Source organism: Rhinolophus sinicus, chromosome 11, assembly GCF_057876585.1.
Source record: "Rhinolophus sinicus isolate RSI-liver-muscle chromosome 11, RSI-T2T, whole genome shotgun sequence".
Taxonomy (NCBI): Eukaryota; Metazoa; Chordata; class Mammalia; order Chiroptera; family Rhinolophidae; genus Rhinolophus; species Rhinolophus sinicus.
Window position 1 is genome coordinate 23,451,120 of NC_142511.1, and position 16,045 is coordinate 23,467,164.

The following is a 16,045-nucleotide window of genomic DNA, read 5'->3' on the forward strand; positions in this document are numbered from 1 at the left end:
TTTGGCTATGGAAGAGAGGCAAGTCATTCAAGGTTGGCAGGGGAATTGTATTTCAGAAATAAGGATCGATGAACAAATATAACAGGGATGGACTTTCTTCAAATGCAGTCTGGCTGGATTGCTCTCACTGAAGCATCAATTTACACCTCTCCATTCCCACCTCACCCATTCTGGGTTTCTCCCAAACACAGCAGAAAGAGGCTGACTACAGTTAGTTTCCCTACTATCCCTCCTTGCAGCCTTCCTGAGGTCTGCCGTGGGTTGCTGTCTGTCTTGCTGGCCCACTGTCAGCACCCACCACACTGCGGCCTCACCTCATCCCACCCACCCAGGATGGAAGAGCTGACAGGACTCCTGGAGTCCAGGGCTGTGGGTTTGTAGCCCCTCGGGCCTCTTTGGCTTCAAAAGCTTCAAGCAGGTGATTAACTTCCCCTGTGGGAGCTTTAGGCGAGGAACCAGGGAGCCTGTCGGCATTCCTAGTGGTTTTCTTCCACTTCCTTTCTGAACCACTGTAGCACGTTTAAGTCTGTGGATGTCAGCGATGGCCTGTGGTGGCCTAAATGACCACTGGTCAGGCAGATCGAGATGCTCACAAACTCTTGCTTTGATGAGACACGGGGACCTGGGGGACTGTGTGAACCTGGCTCTGGAATCCACCCATAGGAAACAGTGTGTAGTTTTGAAGGATCTGAACACACCCACAGGCACACGTGAACTTCAGAAAGTGACAATCTTTTCTTTCCCTATATTTCCACATAATAATTTCCATCCTGCTATCGAGGTCAGTGAGTACTATGTGCTCAGAGCTAACTAGGGTCCTAAACCTGCCTACTCCAACCTGCAATGGGAGGAATCAGGAAAGCTTGGAAGTGCCGAGCGTCTCACCTGCACTGGAAACAAGCCATCAGGATCAGACTCTCCAGATGAACCACAGGAAAGAGAAATTACCATTTGAGTCAATGCTCAGAAGTAGATGATCAGTTGCTTTCCCCGTCCTGCATATTTACCCGAGGGCAGGGACTGGTCCTTTTCTCTCTGGCTCTTTCTCCCCAACCCTCACCCACAGCTCCAGGCCTTAGCACCGGGAGAAGTCTCACTGTGAAGCAGGCTGCACTGGCTTCTGCAGCATCCCGAGGCTGGAACTCTATCCTTGAATCTCATCCTTGCTTCCTGCCTCTGCCCTGGGCTCAAGTTTGTTAAGGAAGCAACATCAAAACATGCACTGGTGAGCAACAGCTTGGGACCCCGACTGGGTCACAGTCCAGCCACCTGCTCCAGTCGGTCAACTGTCCAGTTCCCTTGCCTGGCTCCCAGGATAGCCTGGCCACTCACAGACATCCTGCTTAAGTCTGGCTAGCCTCAAGCAGGCAGCTGGACTCTCAGACTCCCTGAGTTTTGATGGCACGGACATAGGCAGGCGAGGAGGAGGCACAGAGAGGAGGACAAGACGCCCAGACCAGGAGGGAAGAGGCTAGAAGGGGTGGAGTGAGACATTTATACAGATGGGCAGTGACTCTCAAGATGCAAGCTACCAGCATCAGCCTCACCAGGCCAGGTGCAGGAAGAGGAATGAATAAGTCAACGTTCAGAAGTTCATATAAATCAGTGGGGTTTTAGAGTGTGTGTCTACTAACTGCATCTGATTAGGGTATCCCTGGGGACAGGGACTGGTGCTTTTCTCTGTCTCTCTCCCAATCCCACCCTTAGCCCCAGTCTAGTTTTAAAGATATACATAGACAAGCACGTGCCTTCATGTCTGTAGATTGCCAACCATCCTGCCTACCAGAGATTTCTGAGTCTTCTACCTTTACTGGGCCCCAGGTGGCCTGTTCTTTTGGCACAATGAAGATACGTCTCCATCCATAGCTGGAGCCCCTTCAGAGACAGAACTATTCTAACACTGAAGAGCTTCTTCCTCTCCCCCAGCAAGACAAAGGTCAATGACTTTTAAACCATCACAAATGCAGGACAAAATTTAAACCAAAACAAATCCCAAACAACTTGTGTAACACACTTCGGAATTTTTAACATATGACAGTGGCAAGGCAGTGACATACATGCTGATCCTCGGTTTGATTCCTGGGGAGATTTCTGGGTCAATGGCCTTGGATGATCCTATCCCCTAATCCCTCGGGGAGGAAGCAAGGCCCTGTGCCCCAGGCTATATGCAAGTCCAGCAGCCCCTAGACTCACCCGCACATACACAGCCCTTCTGCTGAAGCACAGTTGGGGCTGGGCGGTCTCCTCGTCCTCACTACAATCCCTGTTTCCTTCTGACTCCCCACATGTTCCCACAGGGTCAGAGCACGGTTTTCTCTCCACTGTGCATGCACTTCTGGCTCCTCTGGTCTTCCTGGGAGCCGCAAAGTATACGAGCGGAGACACACCATGCAAGGTGGGGAATGGGTGGGGAGGGTCTTCTTTCCGAGCAGAGACAAGCAGGAAGCTGGGAATGAGAATGAAATGCCCATGCTTGCAGGGGATGGCCAGGCCAGACCCCCTCTCACCTGCACTGGTCATAAAGGTGGTGATGGCACTGCTGACGCCCTCGTTGTCCCGGGAATAAACTCGCAACGTGTATGTCATCCCGGGAAAGAGGTCTGTCAGCTGTATAGGCTGGGCATGAGCCTTAACAGGGACAGTTTTTTTCGTATGGTTGCCTGGGGAACAGAAACCTTAGTCAGCCTAGGGCCAGGCAGGAGTTGCTGCAAAGGCAGGGCTTCGGTTCCTGCCACCTGTCAAAGGGGAAAGGGCCAGGCCAGCATACAGACCAGGAGGTCACCAGACAACTCCATCACCAGCCCTTCCTCGCAATCTCTTATGTGATGGCGCTTCAGCTGAGGACACCGTTTCTTCTCGCCACAGCCTCGGTGATAAACATATTATGACCTACTTCCTTAAACTCTCAAGGTGTCAGCCAAATGCTGTTATCCTGAAGAGGGTCAGAGGGCCAGTTAGCACCCTTGATGGTACCTGGAGGTGAGATACAACCCTGCTTCTCTTCTCTCAGTGTGGGGAAAACTCACACATCAGGAGAAGTGGGTGCCTGTGTGTCTGGGATGTAGCGTGAATGGTGGTGGCCGGAAGCTGTAAAAATACAGACCAAACTCGGGATTTGGATTCTGTGGCCGTGAATCCCCTCCGACCACGGAGAACTAAGTAAGGGTTGTCCTTATTCTTTTCTTGGAGCTCTTCAGGAGGCCAGCCCAGCCGGGTTAGTTGGCTTACTTGCTTACAGCACATGCCAAAGAGGCCTACACGGTGGGCCTGCCCCCTCAGAACAGGGGCCTTCACTCAGAGAAGGCAGATATCCTGCCACACTCTACAGTTTAACAGGTCTGTACCTGTGGTCTCAAGATCCAGCAAAGTGTGAACAGCTCAGTTCAAGCCACCAGCTCTCTGAGACAAATGACTCTAGTCTGTGTCTCTGACTGTGGCCACGGGTGTGCCTCTGTGAGCAAAGCACAGTTGTACCCTAGGTCTGAACTGGCCCCACCTGTCTAGGGGAGACATTAGAAAACATGGATTCTGAGTTAAGGAGATCCATGCAGAGGTGAGACTGGACTCCCCTGGGGCTATTCGGAAGCCTCATCCCGGGCAGGAAGTAGATGGAGGGCCCCATTACCTAGGCCCTCGCCAGCACATAAAACCCTAGACCTCACTAGTGGCTGCAGAAGCGCCTTGCTTCTCCTTGAGCCTGCTCCGCCCACCTCACTGCCGCCTGAATGTGTATCGATTTCCTTAAGTCATAATTAGGCCAGGCTAAAAGGCCTCTCTGAGCCTGGGGAGTTCACAGGATCCCTTTAATGGCATCCACGCTCCCCGCCGCAGCTCCGCCACCACCACCCCGCACAGCAATGCTTACTGTCAATGTACTCAACCACAAAGTCAGTTCCGGGCCCGAAATTGTGCTTCCAGGTGACGTTGGCCCATTTACTGTTGGGGAGCACCGTGACGTTCCATATGGACTGCTCGTCGGGGGCTGGTGGGCAGGTTAGAAGAGGAGTTAGTGGTGAGGAGGGAGGCAGCGCTGCAGACAGACAGACAGACAAACACACGTGGGCGGCCAGGAAAGGGCAGAGTCAGAAATGGCTGTGCACAGGGCCCGACAGAGCTCCAAGCTGCAGCCTTGGTGGCCAGGCTAGAGGTCCCCATTCAGGTACGAGCAGGTGCAGCCCTGAGGACCCGTATGTGAGGGCGGGCAGGAAACTGTCTCTCCACACAGGTAGGGTGGGAATGAGAGTGAGTCTGGATCCACACCACTGGAGGCGTTAACCTCGGCTCACTCCTGTTTTAGACCCGTCATGGCTGTGACGGCGCAGGGAAAATGGCCAGGAAAAAGCCCCGGTGGCTCAAGTGCAGACAGAGCGGGAGAGATGTGCCCACCTCTTTCCCTTCAACTACAGACATTCTACAGGAAGGAGAGAGGGTATCTTTCAGAGCCACTTGAGAGTCATAATAGATTTGCAGGAAGGACAGGACCAAACATGGGAAAGCCTTTATAGGCTCATGAAACTGGAGGAGAGTGGTAACCAGACTGGTCTGAGGAGCCTCTGGGGTCATTCTTGGTCACTAAAATCCTGGATCATGTGGAAAACGCCCTCAGGTTGTCTAAGGGCACTTGGGGCCTAGAACCCCAGGATTCCAAATAGAGACAGGACGAACCCTTCCTCTCCCTCCCACGGGCTCACTGGGACGAGGATAACTCCTTCTTGACACCCACTCCTCAGTGGTCCAGACACCAGGAGAATCCTGTTTTGTTGGCTTCTCAGCACTACATACAGTCTTAGAGGTTTGATCTCCATGCAACACAGAAGACATTAATTATCTAGTTCCTATGATCTGGGAGCTACTTACTCAAAGCTATCATGCTGTCTGAAACCATAGCCTGTGGACAGGAGAATGGTGCTAATCTTCAAACGTAATCATTTTTCAAGAGTCCCAGCAGTCTGATTACCCCATTTCCCAGCAAAGATTTAATAACAGAGTACTAGCATGAGGCCTTGTATTTCAAAGACTTTACAAGTATGGCTCCTGTATATTTTATTAGCATGCAAGGGGGCACTGTCACCAACTCACTTGTCAAAAATAAATGGAGTCTATTAGTGATGCATGTAGTCATTATCTATTTGACATGTGACTGAGTCTGCAGGGCTGGGGAAATGATAAAAGATCTGGTCTTCACTTCAAAGGAGTGCCTTCTCTACTACAACCTTGTCAGTTGCTGGTTGCCCCAGGGGAGTATGACTCATGTTAGGTGAGACACCAAGAAAGAAATCCCATTGATAGCCCTACAGGGCATTCTCCATGGGGGAGGGCAGAAGGTGGGCTTCTTTACTTATCTGCCAGATGTTTCCATTGTATTGGCTGCTTTACCACCCCAATCTCAGCTCCGTGGACTCTCATCGCTCTTGCTAGGGGGAACGATTTATGATTAGTCATGATTAGGGGACTTGAGTTTCCTCCTTCTCAGCTCTGGGCACTGGAAATAGCCAGAGAATTTGGGTTTAAGCAGTTTGGCCACTAATACAATATTGACCAAAATCTCACTGTTTTATAGGTCAATGAGATTGGGGCACTGTTGGAAAAGGTCAAGTGATGGGAAACCAAAAGGATTTAAAGGTGGGAGTTGGAGGAAGGCACTGCCATACAGAGAGACCAGGTTGATGACCACTAAAGAACTTAAAAGGGCAGCTGGTTGGCTCAGTGGTTGTAGCTCGGTGCTCATAGTACCAAGGTCCCTGGTTCAATTTCCACATGGGCCAGTGAGAAACAATGGCTTGAGCTTGGAGCTGAGTAGCCAGTGGGCGGCTGGTTTGGTCAGTGGTTAGAGCACAGTGCTCATAACACCAAGGTCACCGGTTCGAGTCCTACATGGGCCAGTGAGCTGCACCCTCCACAACTAGAAAAAACGACTTGACTTGGAGCTGAGCTGCGCCCCCCAAAACTAGGCTGAAAAACAATGACTCGACATGGAACTGATGGGTCCTGGAGGGACACACTGTTCCCCAATAAAAAAATTTTTACAAAAAGAACTCAAAAGTTCCAAGAGAAGGACCAAGAAGGAGAGCTATTGGCTACTATTGAAACAAAAACGGTTTTAAGTAAGGTAGGGCATGGATTATTCTGCCGACTCCTAGAATGTGAGAATTAGGGAGACTCCCTTGAAATCTTAAAAAGACAAGTTAAGACAAATAAAAAGTCCCATTTTGCCTCAAAAAAAACCCAAAAACCTAGGAAACATTTTGTTCTAAGATGAAAGACATGATGAAGATGAAAATTCATTTTAAAAGTCCTGACATCAGAGCTATTCTGCTACATTAAAGGAAGTGAGGATGTTTGAGGGTGTCCCCGAGCTCTAAAGATAAGATCAGGGGCATGGCTAGGCCCTCCACTGTGTCCCCGGCAGTTAGAAGTTGGGGTGTTAGTCCGTGGGGCTAGTCCCACTGGCAGCAAGGCCAATCTTTCCAGAGGGCAAGTAACTGCTGGGGAACAAACTCCACTCCTCTTCCTCATTTTGGTGCATCTCTTCTGTGAACACAAAGCATTCAAGTGGGACATGTAACCCACTTTAATGCAAAAGATGTCTCACTGTGGGGTCCCAAAGAATACCCATCACCAAAAGCTGGTGGCAGCTTCTAATAAGCTAGCAGGTTTCTCCTCAGCCAACTTTTTCCTAACGTGTATGTTGTTTAAATTCTAGCTATTGCACCTTTAAAGCAAATCACTGTTGTCAAGGTCTAAGGAGCATCAGGTGGTCAGTCGTGTATCCCTCGTCTCCCCTTAAAGCTCACATCACACCGGGCAACTGAATTAGAGAAAACACAGGTGGATCAGGCCTCCATCCGCATTCAGGTGTTGAGAAGTGGGGGGAGTAGGACACAGTGAGGCCTAGGAAGGTGAAGGGACTTGCCCAGGAAACAGGGGGTCGACAAAGCTACAGCGGCTGGAAGAAGGTTCTGGGCGCTTCCTGTCAGCCCTCGGGCAGCAAATGCTGATTTGAAAGCTGGCCTGTGGGCTCCACAAGCTAGAGGTCCTCCCCACCATGGTAACAAGGGTTTGATGCTCGGTTCTTAGAAATATTGCTGGATTCCCAAGGGGTCTCCTAATGCTGGAAGAACAGAGCTGCTGCTGGTCTGGCTGCGTGATGCAGGAACAGCATATGTCCAGGCTCAGCAGGCCAGCTCTGGGATGGATTCTTCCCAGGGGTCTCTAGAAAGGCTGCGATTTTCCCTCCATGTGTGCATCTGAGGGCCTGGGGAGTGTTACTGGAAAGAACCACAGAGCACCTTCGGGCATTATGGGACTCCCTGGAAATACTGTTTCCTGGAAACGAACTTTTAAAACAAGTCTGTAAGTGTGACTTGTGGGAGAGGGGCAGGGAGGAGCGGGGTTCTGGGAACAGAGCTGCCTGGCATGGCCAGCCACTCTGCACGCCTCAGCCCTCTGTGCTGCAAGGCTGGATGAGACATGGCCGGGTCAGGGAGCCTACTCAGGATGGTTGTCGAGTGTCAGGCCCCTCTACTTCCCCACACACTCTCCCCACCAGAACGTTCAATCCCGAGTTGACGGCTTGGGTAGTCAGCGGCTGCCCACCTGGGGGTCCTGCTTGAGGAGCTGGCCCTCTGTTAAAGGACAGAGGTCTAAGGCTAGGACAAGCTGGATGGCGTGTGGAGAACCACAAGGAGTGGGGCTGGGGGTACTAGGCTACCAGACTGAGAATCCAGTCCTGTGTTTCCAAAGTGGAAACACAGGGAGGTGGCGGTCACCACCACCCCAGGCCCCTCCTGTCTGGGAAGCCTGCTGGTGGGGGGGTGGGGAGCATGGACAGTGGGCAGTACCAGATTCGTGTGTCTTAGTCCTGGTGGTGGGAGGACTCTCCATGGTGGTGGCGACAGTGGTTGTAGTAGTTGTCGCGACGGTGGTGGTGGCGATGGTGGTAGGTGCAACAGTTGGGATGATGGGGACTGTTGTGGCTTCGGTGGTGGCAGCAATGGCAGTAGCATCAGTACTGCTCACAGTGCCCGTCGCACCCACCGTAGTCGGGGGCAACGTGGGAGAAGCTGAGAGGGAAATGTAAAACAGCCGAGTCTGGTTGGTTTGGCTGTCCCCAGCCTGGACACGTGGCCCCGCGTGCAAAGCAGGCAGCCTGGTGACAAGATGGAGCTTAGCACTCAGCAGCCTCCCCAAGCAGGATGGACTGGGTCAGACGGATCACAGTGAGAGGACACAACCATGGGACAGGAAGAGAATGAAGCCCTGTGTGTGTTTCATTTTCTTCTCATGGTCTGTGTGGCTCAAAGCACCCAGCATGCGCCCAACCAAGGATGACAATGGGAAGCGACAGGGAATAAACTGCTCAGACCCCAGGGATGGCGACATGGGCTCCCAGGCCAAGTGCCACCCAGACAGAAGTCAAGCAGTTCCACTTGGGTCCAGCCCTGGAGCCCCACCTTGGAGGTCGGCAGGCGGCTGTGCCCCATCTTACAAGAGCGCTGGGAAGTCTGCCATTCCCAACCATTCACCCCCAAATTACCCTTTCTCACGTCTGCTTGAGTTCTAATGCTACCCAAACACAAGGACAGAAAGAGAACAATCCCCAATTTGGGGAGCCTGCAACATGGTGAGCCTGTCCCGCCTCCACGGCTGGTTCTCCCCTTGCCCCCGTCTCTCAGCTCTTGTGCCCGCTGCTTCCTCTCCTCCCTTCTCTTCTGCGCAGTGATGGTTCTTCCTGAAATTGCCCCAATCCACCCTGGGTTACAGTAACTGCCTTTCTCTTGGGGTCCAGGCACTCCAAGCCCATTCCCTTTGCATTAGCTTGGGGGGAAAGGACACTAATGGAATCACGACGTGGCCTAGGCACCTTCCCGGCCCACAGTAGACGTAGGAATCCCAGGACGAGAGTGAAGCACATGCGCAGCTTTTTAAATTTTTTTGGCATAAATCTTCAGAGGGATTCAAATCTGTGCTAACTCTTACATCCTCATCTTCCATCCAAAGCCAGCCTTCCATGTAGGTCAGCCCTTAGTCTATGTATGTGATGACGTTTCCATAAGCTCTCTTTCCTTCTATGAAGGGTCATGGAAGCTAACAAAGAGCTGCCGTATTCCTCTTTAGTTCTAAAGCTCCTAAAGTTTGAGGGTATAGAAGAATGATGGGGCAAATCAGAGAGACAGCCGCATCTCCTCCTTGTGCTCTATCTCCTGTGATCTGATCACGGTCTACTTGTTAATGTTAATGCTAATGGGGCAGTAGGTAGGAATGTTAAAACCTAAGTGGGTAACTCTAACTCCCAAGGAATAGTGCCATCCCAGAAGTTCAAGAAAAAAATATCCCCATCCACCAGAAGGGGGCCAGGGTAGGAAGGGAGCCAGAGAGAAAAGTGCCAGAGAGTTTTTCTAAGGGGACAATTAAGAGATCCCGAGCCTTCTCAATAAGAGTTTGACCAACAAAAGCCCTTCATTCTCCTCTGCCTCCAATATTCCAAGTCCCCCACAGAGGAGGGACTGTTCCTGGGATCCCTGCTGCATCTCTAGTTGTAAGATCAGAGGCATTATTGGGCCCGAGGGTGCTAACCACAGAAGTCACACCGGCAGCTGACTCTGCCCCACACATTCCAGAGATTCCTGGGCAAGGTCAAAGCAGACAGTGCTGTATTCCCCAGGCAGCACTCAACTCACAGACATCAGGAAGATGTAGGGGTATATGTGGCAGGGACAGTCTCTCTCTCATAGTCATTACTCAAGGATGTATTCAGTCCAAGGTGGCCCCAGGCCTGGAAGGCTCAGTGCTATAAAAGCTCAGCACAGGGAATTCATCTATCCCACCCACCTACCAAGACACACAGATACACACATGGAAAACCTTGAGAGACCCACCAGGCAAAGGTCAGCTCTCTCCCAGGCCATGACCATGGCAGCAACTGGGATCATGACACACATGGGCCATGGACACAACTGCTGTGTGCTGCTGGACCGAACCTTGAGAGGCTATTTTGTCCATGGGTTGTGGCTGGGGCAGCGTTAGGGTAGAGGACAGAAGGGGAATAAGGCCCGGAAGTAGGGCTTATAGACAGAGTGGCCCGCAGGCTGGACAGACACGTTGCTAGGATATCACCCCCAGCCACAACAGGAACTAAATGCTGGAGAACCACTGAAGGCAGCGACTACCTAACACGTAGCTTAATGCACACTGGAAGGCACCTTGGCCACAGCCAAACGTTTTCCACCAGTTTCAGGACCACCACCGAGGAGATGGAGAAAACTGAGAAGAGCTGACAGACACATCTCTTATTCATCTTTCTGAGCCCAGAACCTGCCACGGAGCTGCCTACCAAACATTTACAGATCTGAGCTGAGTCAAAGATGGGGATAGCAGTTTCCAGACATTTCCAGGTGGAAGGTTCAGTCCAAAAATGCCCACACGGTGCACGGACCACCCTGGCCAAATCACAGATGGCCAGGACAGATGGGCAGCAGTCCTAAGAGACACCATGTATGGGTGCACGACAGGGATCATTTTCACGAGGTGACATACAAACAGATTGGTTTGGGGGAAAAACGTCCAGGTTTGGGGAGGATGAGAGGGAAGGAAGCCGTGGGTCGGATGCCAGGTCCACAGCAAAAATGTAGAAGCTGGGCTCCATCGCCTGCCACCTGCAGGTTGTACAGGAGGTTCTTATGCATTTAACTCTGAGAACAGCTGATGTTCTCAGCACATCTCATTATGAAGAAGTGCCACGTGCCTCTAGTACCACATCCCGTGGACGCGAGTCCAGGAAACACATTTGACTGACGGACAGAGGCCCTGTGCTCGTTCTGCACACCACGATGAGCTTGGATCTTTTCTAGGCGGGAAGCACCAAGTGGGGCGTTTGGAATTACACGCATCTCCCTTACATCTGCCACTCGTGAGGGGTAGCGCACACTGGCAGGGATGCCCACTGAGCAAGGCAGGCTCCCTGCCACCAGAACCAGCTGCCCTGGGTCCCGAGGTGCCAGAATGGGGGAGGCAGACTGGGAGCTGCTTGACAGTGAGTTTCTAGCTGACTCCCCTGGTGCCCTGTCTGTGTCTCCCGTTCCACCTTCACTAAGCTCAGGCCCCCTTAGCACCTCCTGTAAGTTCCAGAAGAGACCCTTCTTCAAACTTGAATCAGGAAGTCAGGGCAACAACCCCCGGAGTGCAAGGATGGCTTTCTCCCCTGTCCCCGGGCCCAGGACGATCTACCTCATATCCCAGCAGAGATGTTCAGACCCTGTGGTGCGGCACTGGGCCCCCATCAGCCTGGGTTACTGAGGGATGGGGGGTGGAGACAACTCAGGGAGGGGAGGAGAACGACAGATTTGGCTGACGAAACAAACACAATTTGAAGGAAGCAGAGTGTGCAACAGAAATATAATCAACCTAAAATGGGGTGGGGGGTAAATGAGCGAAGGTGAGCCGGAAGTCAAATCAGGCAAGGTGGCATCCTCTTCATAAGCCAACCCTCAGATTCCTCATCTGGTTCTCGGTTCTTCCCCACTGTCTAGAGCCCAAGGAGGCTCTGGGGCACCCTGCCCATAGCCTTTGCTCTGCCAGCGGAAGGAACCCTGGGGTCCCCTGTCTAGTTTGTCTGGCTTGAGGACAGGCCTTCTGTGGTGAAACGCCCTCTGATGCTCCTCCAGTGCACACGAGGACTGGAGAGGAGGGACTTGGTTAGCAGCTGGTCCTCTGAGCTGGGACCTGCCTGCCCAACTCTTCACTTCTGTGTATCAACCTCCCAGGCCCCGAGACCAGAAACTGTTCTTAACACTAAGGACAGAATCTGAGTCGCTAAAGGGGGGACAGTCAGCCCATGGCACCCACTGAGGCTCCAGGTCCTGGAGTATCTGACCCTACCCAAGGACATGCTCACTCATTCTCACTGACCAGAACCCATGGTAGATGGCAGAGCTGGTGTCGGGCCCCCATGCAGCATGCAAGGCCAGCATGCATAGCGTGCTCACCAACAGGTCACCCTTTCAGGGGATGGCAGCCTGCCCAGGAGGCAGGAGCCAGCTGTGCCCACTCACGGTACAGCATGCTTTCTCGGGGCCCAGCTGGTCACCCAAAGGCTATAGATCCCGTCTCTGTGCTCTGAGATGTCAAGCAAGCCTAGGCAAGGGCCCAGGTGGTTCAAGGAAGTAATCAGTTAGCTTCAGAGAAAGCTGCAGCTCCACAGAACAGGTCTGGAGCCCATGTGTGTGGGGACCCTTCTAAGCCATTCTCCTTCTCAGATGAGGGCAAACAGTAAGTGAAGGGAGAAGAATGTGTTTGATTCTGGTCCCATCCTCTGCACACATCTTCCTTGACAGCCTGGGGTCCCAACCACTGAAAGCGTGAGTCTGGAGCATGCTTTCATCCCGAGCCTGCCCCTCCTTCTCCGCCGTGGTTGGGCTCCACCTGCATCATCCCACGCCCTGCCCATTACCTCCGCTGCTGGTACGGTACCTGCGGTTGGAGTAGCTTCAGAACACAGCGCCCAAGATGGCCAGAGAGAGGGAGAAAGGATGACAAAGGGAAGAGAAAACAGAACACATGTGAAACCACAGGACAAGTAAGCAGAGAAGGTTCTGGCTCAAACCTGACCCAGACGGTGAGGCCAGGTGCTTGTCACTGCCCTGCGGATGCCAGCTGGTGTTCGGGGCTCATGATCAATTCCACGGGGGTTTGATTTGTTTCTACAGAAAACCTTCCACATGGGTCTTAGAGACCTTTCAAACACACTCTGATTCTATCTCTACTCAAGGCCTAACGTCTGAGGTGGCAGCAGACACAGTCCACCGAGAAGCGTATGTTCCTGGGTCTTTCCTCCGAGAGCATGTCCTGCCCTGGCTGGGCTGACCTTTATGAAGCAGGCTGGGTGACCCTCCATTATGCCAGGAATTGAGGGCATAAGCTGTGTGTAGTGTAGAAGGACACCAACCCGTCAAAAGAATGACTGTATCTTTGGGGGAAGATGTTGGATAGCGCTGGGGTGGATGAGAAAGATGAGGGCATATCTAGCTAAACCCTCCCCACGCTAGCTCAGCCTTGGAAGGCCCGGGAGCTGTGACAGACAAGCCCTGTCCTGTTCTGCTGCCACAGTTCTTTCCCACCAGTTGTATTTTATAATATAAGAAACCCAACTGTGGGGGCGGCCAGATGGCTCAGTTGGCTAGAGCGTGAGCTCTGAACAACAGGGTTGCCGGTTCGATTCCCACATGGGCCAGTGAGCTGCGCCCTCCACAACTAGACTGAAGACAACGAGCTGCCGCTGAGCGGCGGCCGGAAGGCTCGGTTGGTTGAAGCGTGACTTCTCAACAAGTTTGCCAGTTTAATTCCCACATGGGATGGTGGGCTGCACCCCCTACAACTAAAGATTGAAAAACGGCGACTGGACTTGGAGCTGAGCTGCGCCCTCCACTAGATTGAAGGACAACTACTTGGAGCTGATGGGCCCTGGAGAAACACACTGTTCCCCAATATTCCCCAATAAAATTTATTAAAACAAAATGAAACAAAACAAAAAAACCCAACTGTGGACTGAGCCCTAAAAGGAATTCCTGAATTTGCTGCAAATCCCTAAGTTGAGAAGAAAGTCTTTGTCCTCCTGCCGCCCGGGGCTGCAGAACTTCCCCTGTGGTGGTCACTAGGGCTGGACAATGGGGCTTTGTTTATCTGATGTTCTCCACTGGGGTGGGAAAAGAGGTTCTCTTTATGTATCTTCTGATGGAGCTAAGTAATCAAGAAAGTGCATCATGCCCGGTCTTGTAGGCCCTTGGTAATAGGCATATATATCAGGCACTTACCCAAAGGCCCCCAGCCCTAATAAACCACCCAACGGATTGGGAAGGGCAAACTAGGAGGAAAGCTTATTGTGCGGCGCACTCCTGGTTTACACGACTAGAGATGGCGGCGGAAAGGACTGTTAGCCTTTCTCCAGTTTCTGTCGGGGCCCCTCTCCCCCTTGCCTCAGTGCTGGTGTGTGGGCCAAGGAGGTGGGGGTTGGGGAGGGATGCAGGGCTGCCTACGGGGTAAGGCCGCAGAGGCAGCAGGGCCTGGCAGCCCAGGGAAGGGAGCACTGCTGCTGCTGCCTTGGGTTGGGGGTAAGAGTGCTCAGCAGTTCTGACCCAGGCCAGGGTCAGGCCGCTGAACCTCAGCCTTCTGGGGAAAGCACTCCACACAGTGCCCTGCTGTCAGCTTCAAGGAGCCCTACTTACATCACCTCTTCTTTGAAGACTCCCCTTGCAGAATCACTCCCCTCCTCTGCACAACCACTGCACCTTCCTCATCTAAACAGTCCTCATCTAGTTAAATTGCAGCTAGATATCCCTTTCTAGACTGTGTGAGCTTATTACCTGTTTCCCTTGTCTTTTGGCAGTGTCTGGCACCTTCCATTGTGGGTGCTCAAGAAACGGTTGTTGAATAGCCCACTGTACCTCTGGCGAGGAGCAGGGTCTCTCCCCTTTCACAGGGGAGCTGCCCAAACAACGCTTCTATAGTCTTGAACCCGAGGTTTCTGGAAGCCAGAATGCAGGTGGGCCTGGTGCCCTCTAGTGGAGTTCTCATGCAGGTGCAGCTCCTGCGGGGAGTACTACGCTGCTGGCAGATTCCAGGACCCAGAAAACGAATCCATTTGCTCTTTGTGAAGCTGGTTTGGCAAATGGCTATTTCCCAACTCCCCTGCCTCTCAACAAGCCGACAACTCACCTAATTCAGGCTGCAAGGAGGGGCTACGTCTACTCATGATCCGGGCAAGTGGCTTCAATTAAGGCTGTTTCCCCTCCTTCCTTGACCCCACGTGCAAGGAGGGGGTATCCCCAGGGCCCTCACGGGGCACTTTCAATATTCCTGCTCCCTCAGTGGGTGAGCACTTTCACTGTTCTTTGGAGCTCGTTAGCATGTTTACGTACAACATGCTTTCCCTCATCTCAGCTCCACTCTGGACTCATGCTCTCTTTCTTATTCCCCCACCAGAAGGAAGGATGACAGACGTTAAGCAGCGGAGCAAGTCAAGTCAAAGTGGGGACCCAGATCTGATGGCAACAGTCTAAGGAGAACTGGGTTTTCCAGGTACATCACCAGCACCTACCCGTCCGCGTGCAAGAAGGGTTCTCTACTTCCAGGGCTGCAGGACCTGCAGCCTCCGTTCCTCTCCGTGCCGGGAGGCTGGGCAGCCAGAGGCCAGCTCAGTGTTTCCCTGGACATCTGAATTAGCTGGGACCGTCACCCCTGAGGCTGCTGCAATGCACCTACCTTCATTAGGGGGTGCTGGCGACTCCTCCGTGACAGCTTCCCCAGAGCCCACCTGCGTCCTGGCGCTCAGGGTGAAGCGGTAGCGCGACACAGGATCTGCTCTTTGCACCGTGAACTTGGTCTGATTGGGAGAGAAGTTCTCCACTATCTGCTTTCCTACTTTGGTTCCATTAACTGGGGAGAGATAGGTAAGTGGAAATGAACTTTAGCAACGTTACCGTGACGGGTTATATAATCTGCAGCGGAAGGAGCAAGCCTTCTCGACTGCTGGAAAGGGATACAGTGCAACCTGTCCCATGTACTTGAAGACTTCGGGGATGGGAGACTTGGCTTAAAGGTGGAGTGGTCAGCAAGAACTCCTTCCAGGCTTTACGATGACACATCAGGTCAATACTGTCTCACTGATACTGTTATCTTTAGCTCACTGCAAAGTTATGAAGCTAATTTTGAAAGACTCAATTTATAATCCCCAAGCCTTTTTAACAAGGACAAAACTTTTGAGTTCCTTTTTTCCTTTCAAACAGAACTAGGGCAAACCCACTCGAGGTTTTGATGGTTAATGCCTCCTTTGGAAAAGGCCTATTCAATGTACTTCAAAGGGGGAAGGTCAGCTCCAGAGATCAAGATGGCACAGCATACAAGCACACAGTTGGTATTAACATTGTTAACACGACGCCCAGCCCCTTGAGCTTCCCAATGAAGTACAACATCACCTACTTTAGAAGGCTTGTTTGTCAAATGTAATGACACACCTGTCCCTGCATGGTGACGCTGAGCTCCTAAGGTGAGG

The 16,045-nt window shown here is 52.3% G+C and overlaps 1 protein-coding gene across 30 annotated transcripts in view; it reads right to left on the reverse strand.

Annotated features, from left to right (window-relative positions):
* NFASC (neurofascin) overlaps positions 1 to 16,045 on the reverse strand; it is a 178,887-nt gene that overhangs the window by 18,115 nt on the left and 144,727 nt on the right. For 11 of the 30 annotated variants that reach the window (XM_019711411.3, XM_019711407.3, XM_019711410.3 and 8 more), the window contains 5 exons: positions 15,256 to 15,429; positions 12,469 to 12,483; positions 7,842 to 8,063; positions 3,866 to 4,030; positions 2,508 to 2,660 (listed from right to left, as the gene is read on the reverse strand). In XM_019711411.3, coding sequence (XP_019566970.2) covers positions 2,508 to 2,660; positions 3,866 to 4,030; positions 7,842 to 8,063; positions 12,469 to 12,483; positions 15,256 to 15,429 — 729 coding nt within the window. Of the gene's footprint in view, positions 1 to 2,507; positions 2,661 to 3,865; positions 6,809 to 7,841; positions 8,064 to 12,468; positions 12,484 to 15,255; positions 15,430 to 16,045 lie in introns of those variants that run through there. The other 19 variants (XM_088801734.1, XM_019711418.3, XM_019711412.3 and 16 more) reach the window with 11 other exon arrangements.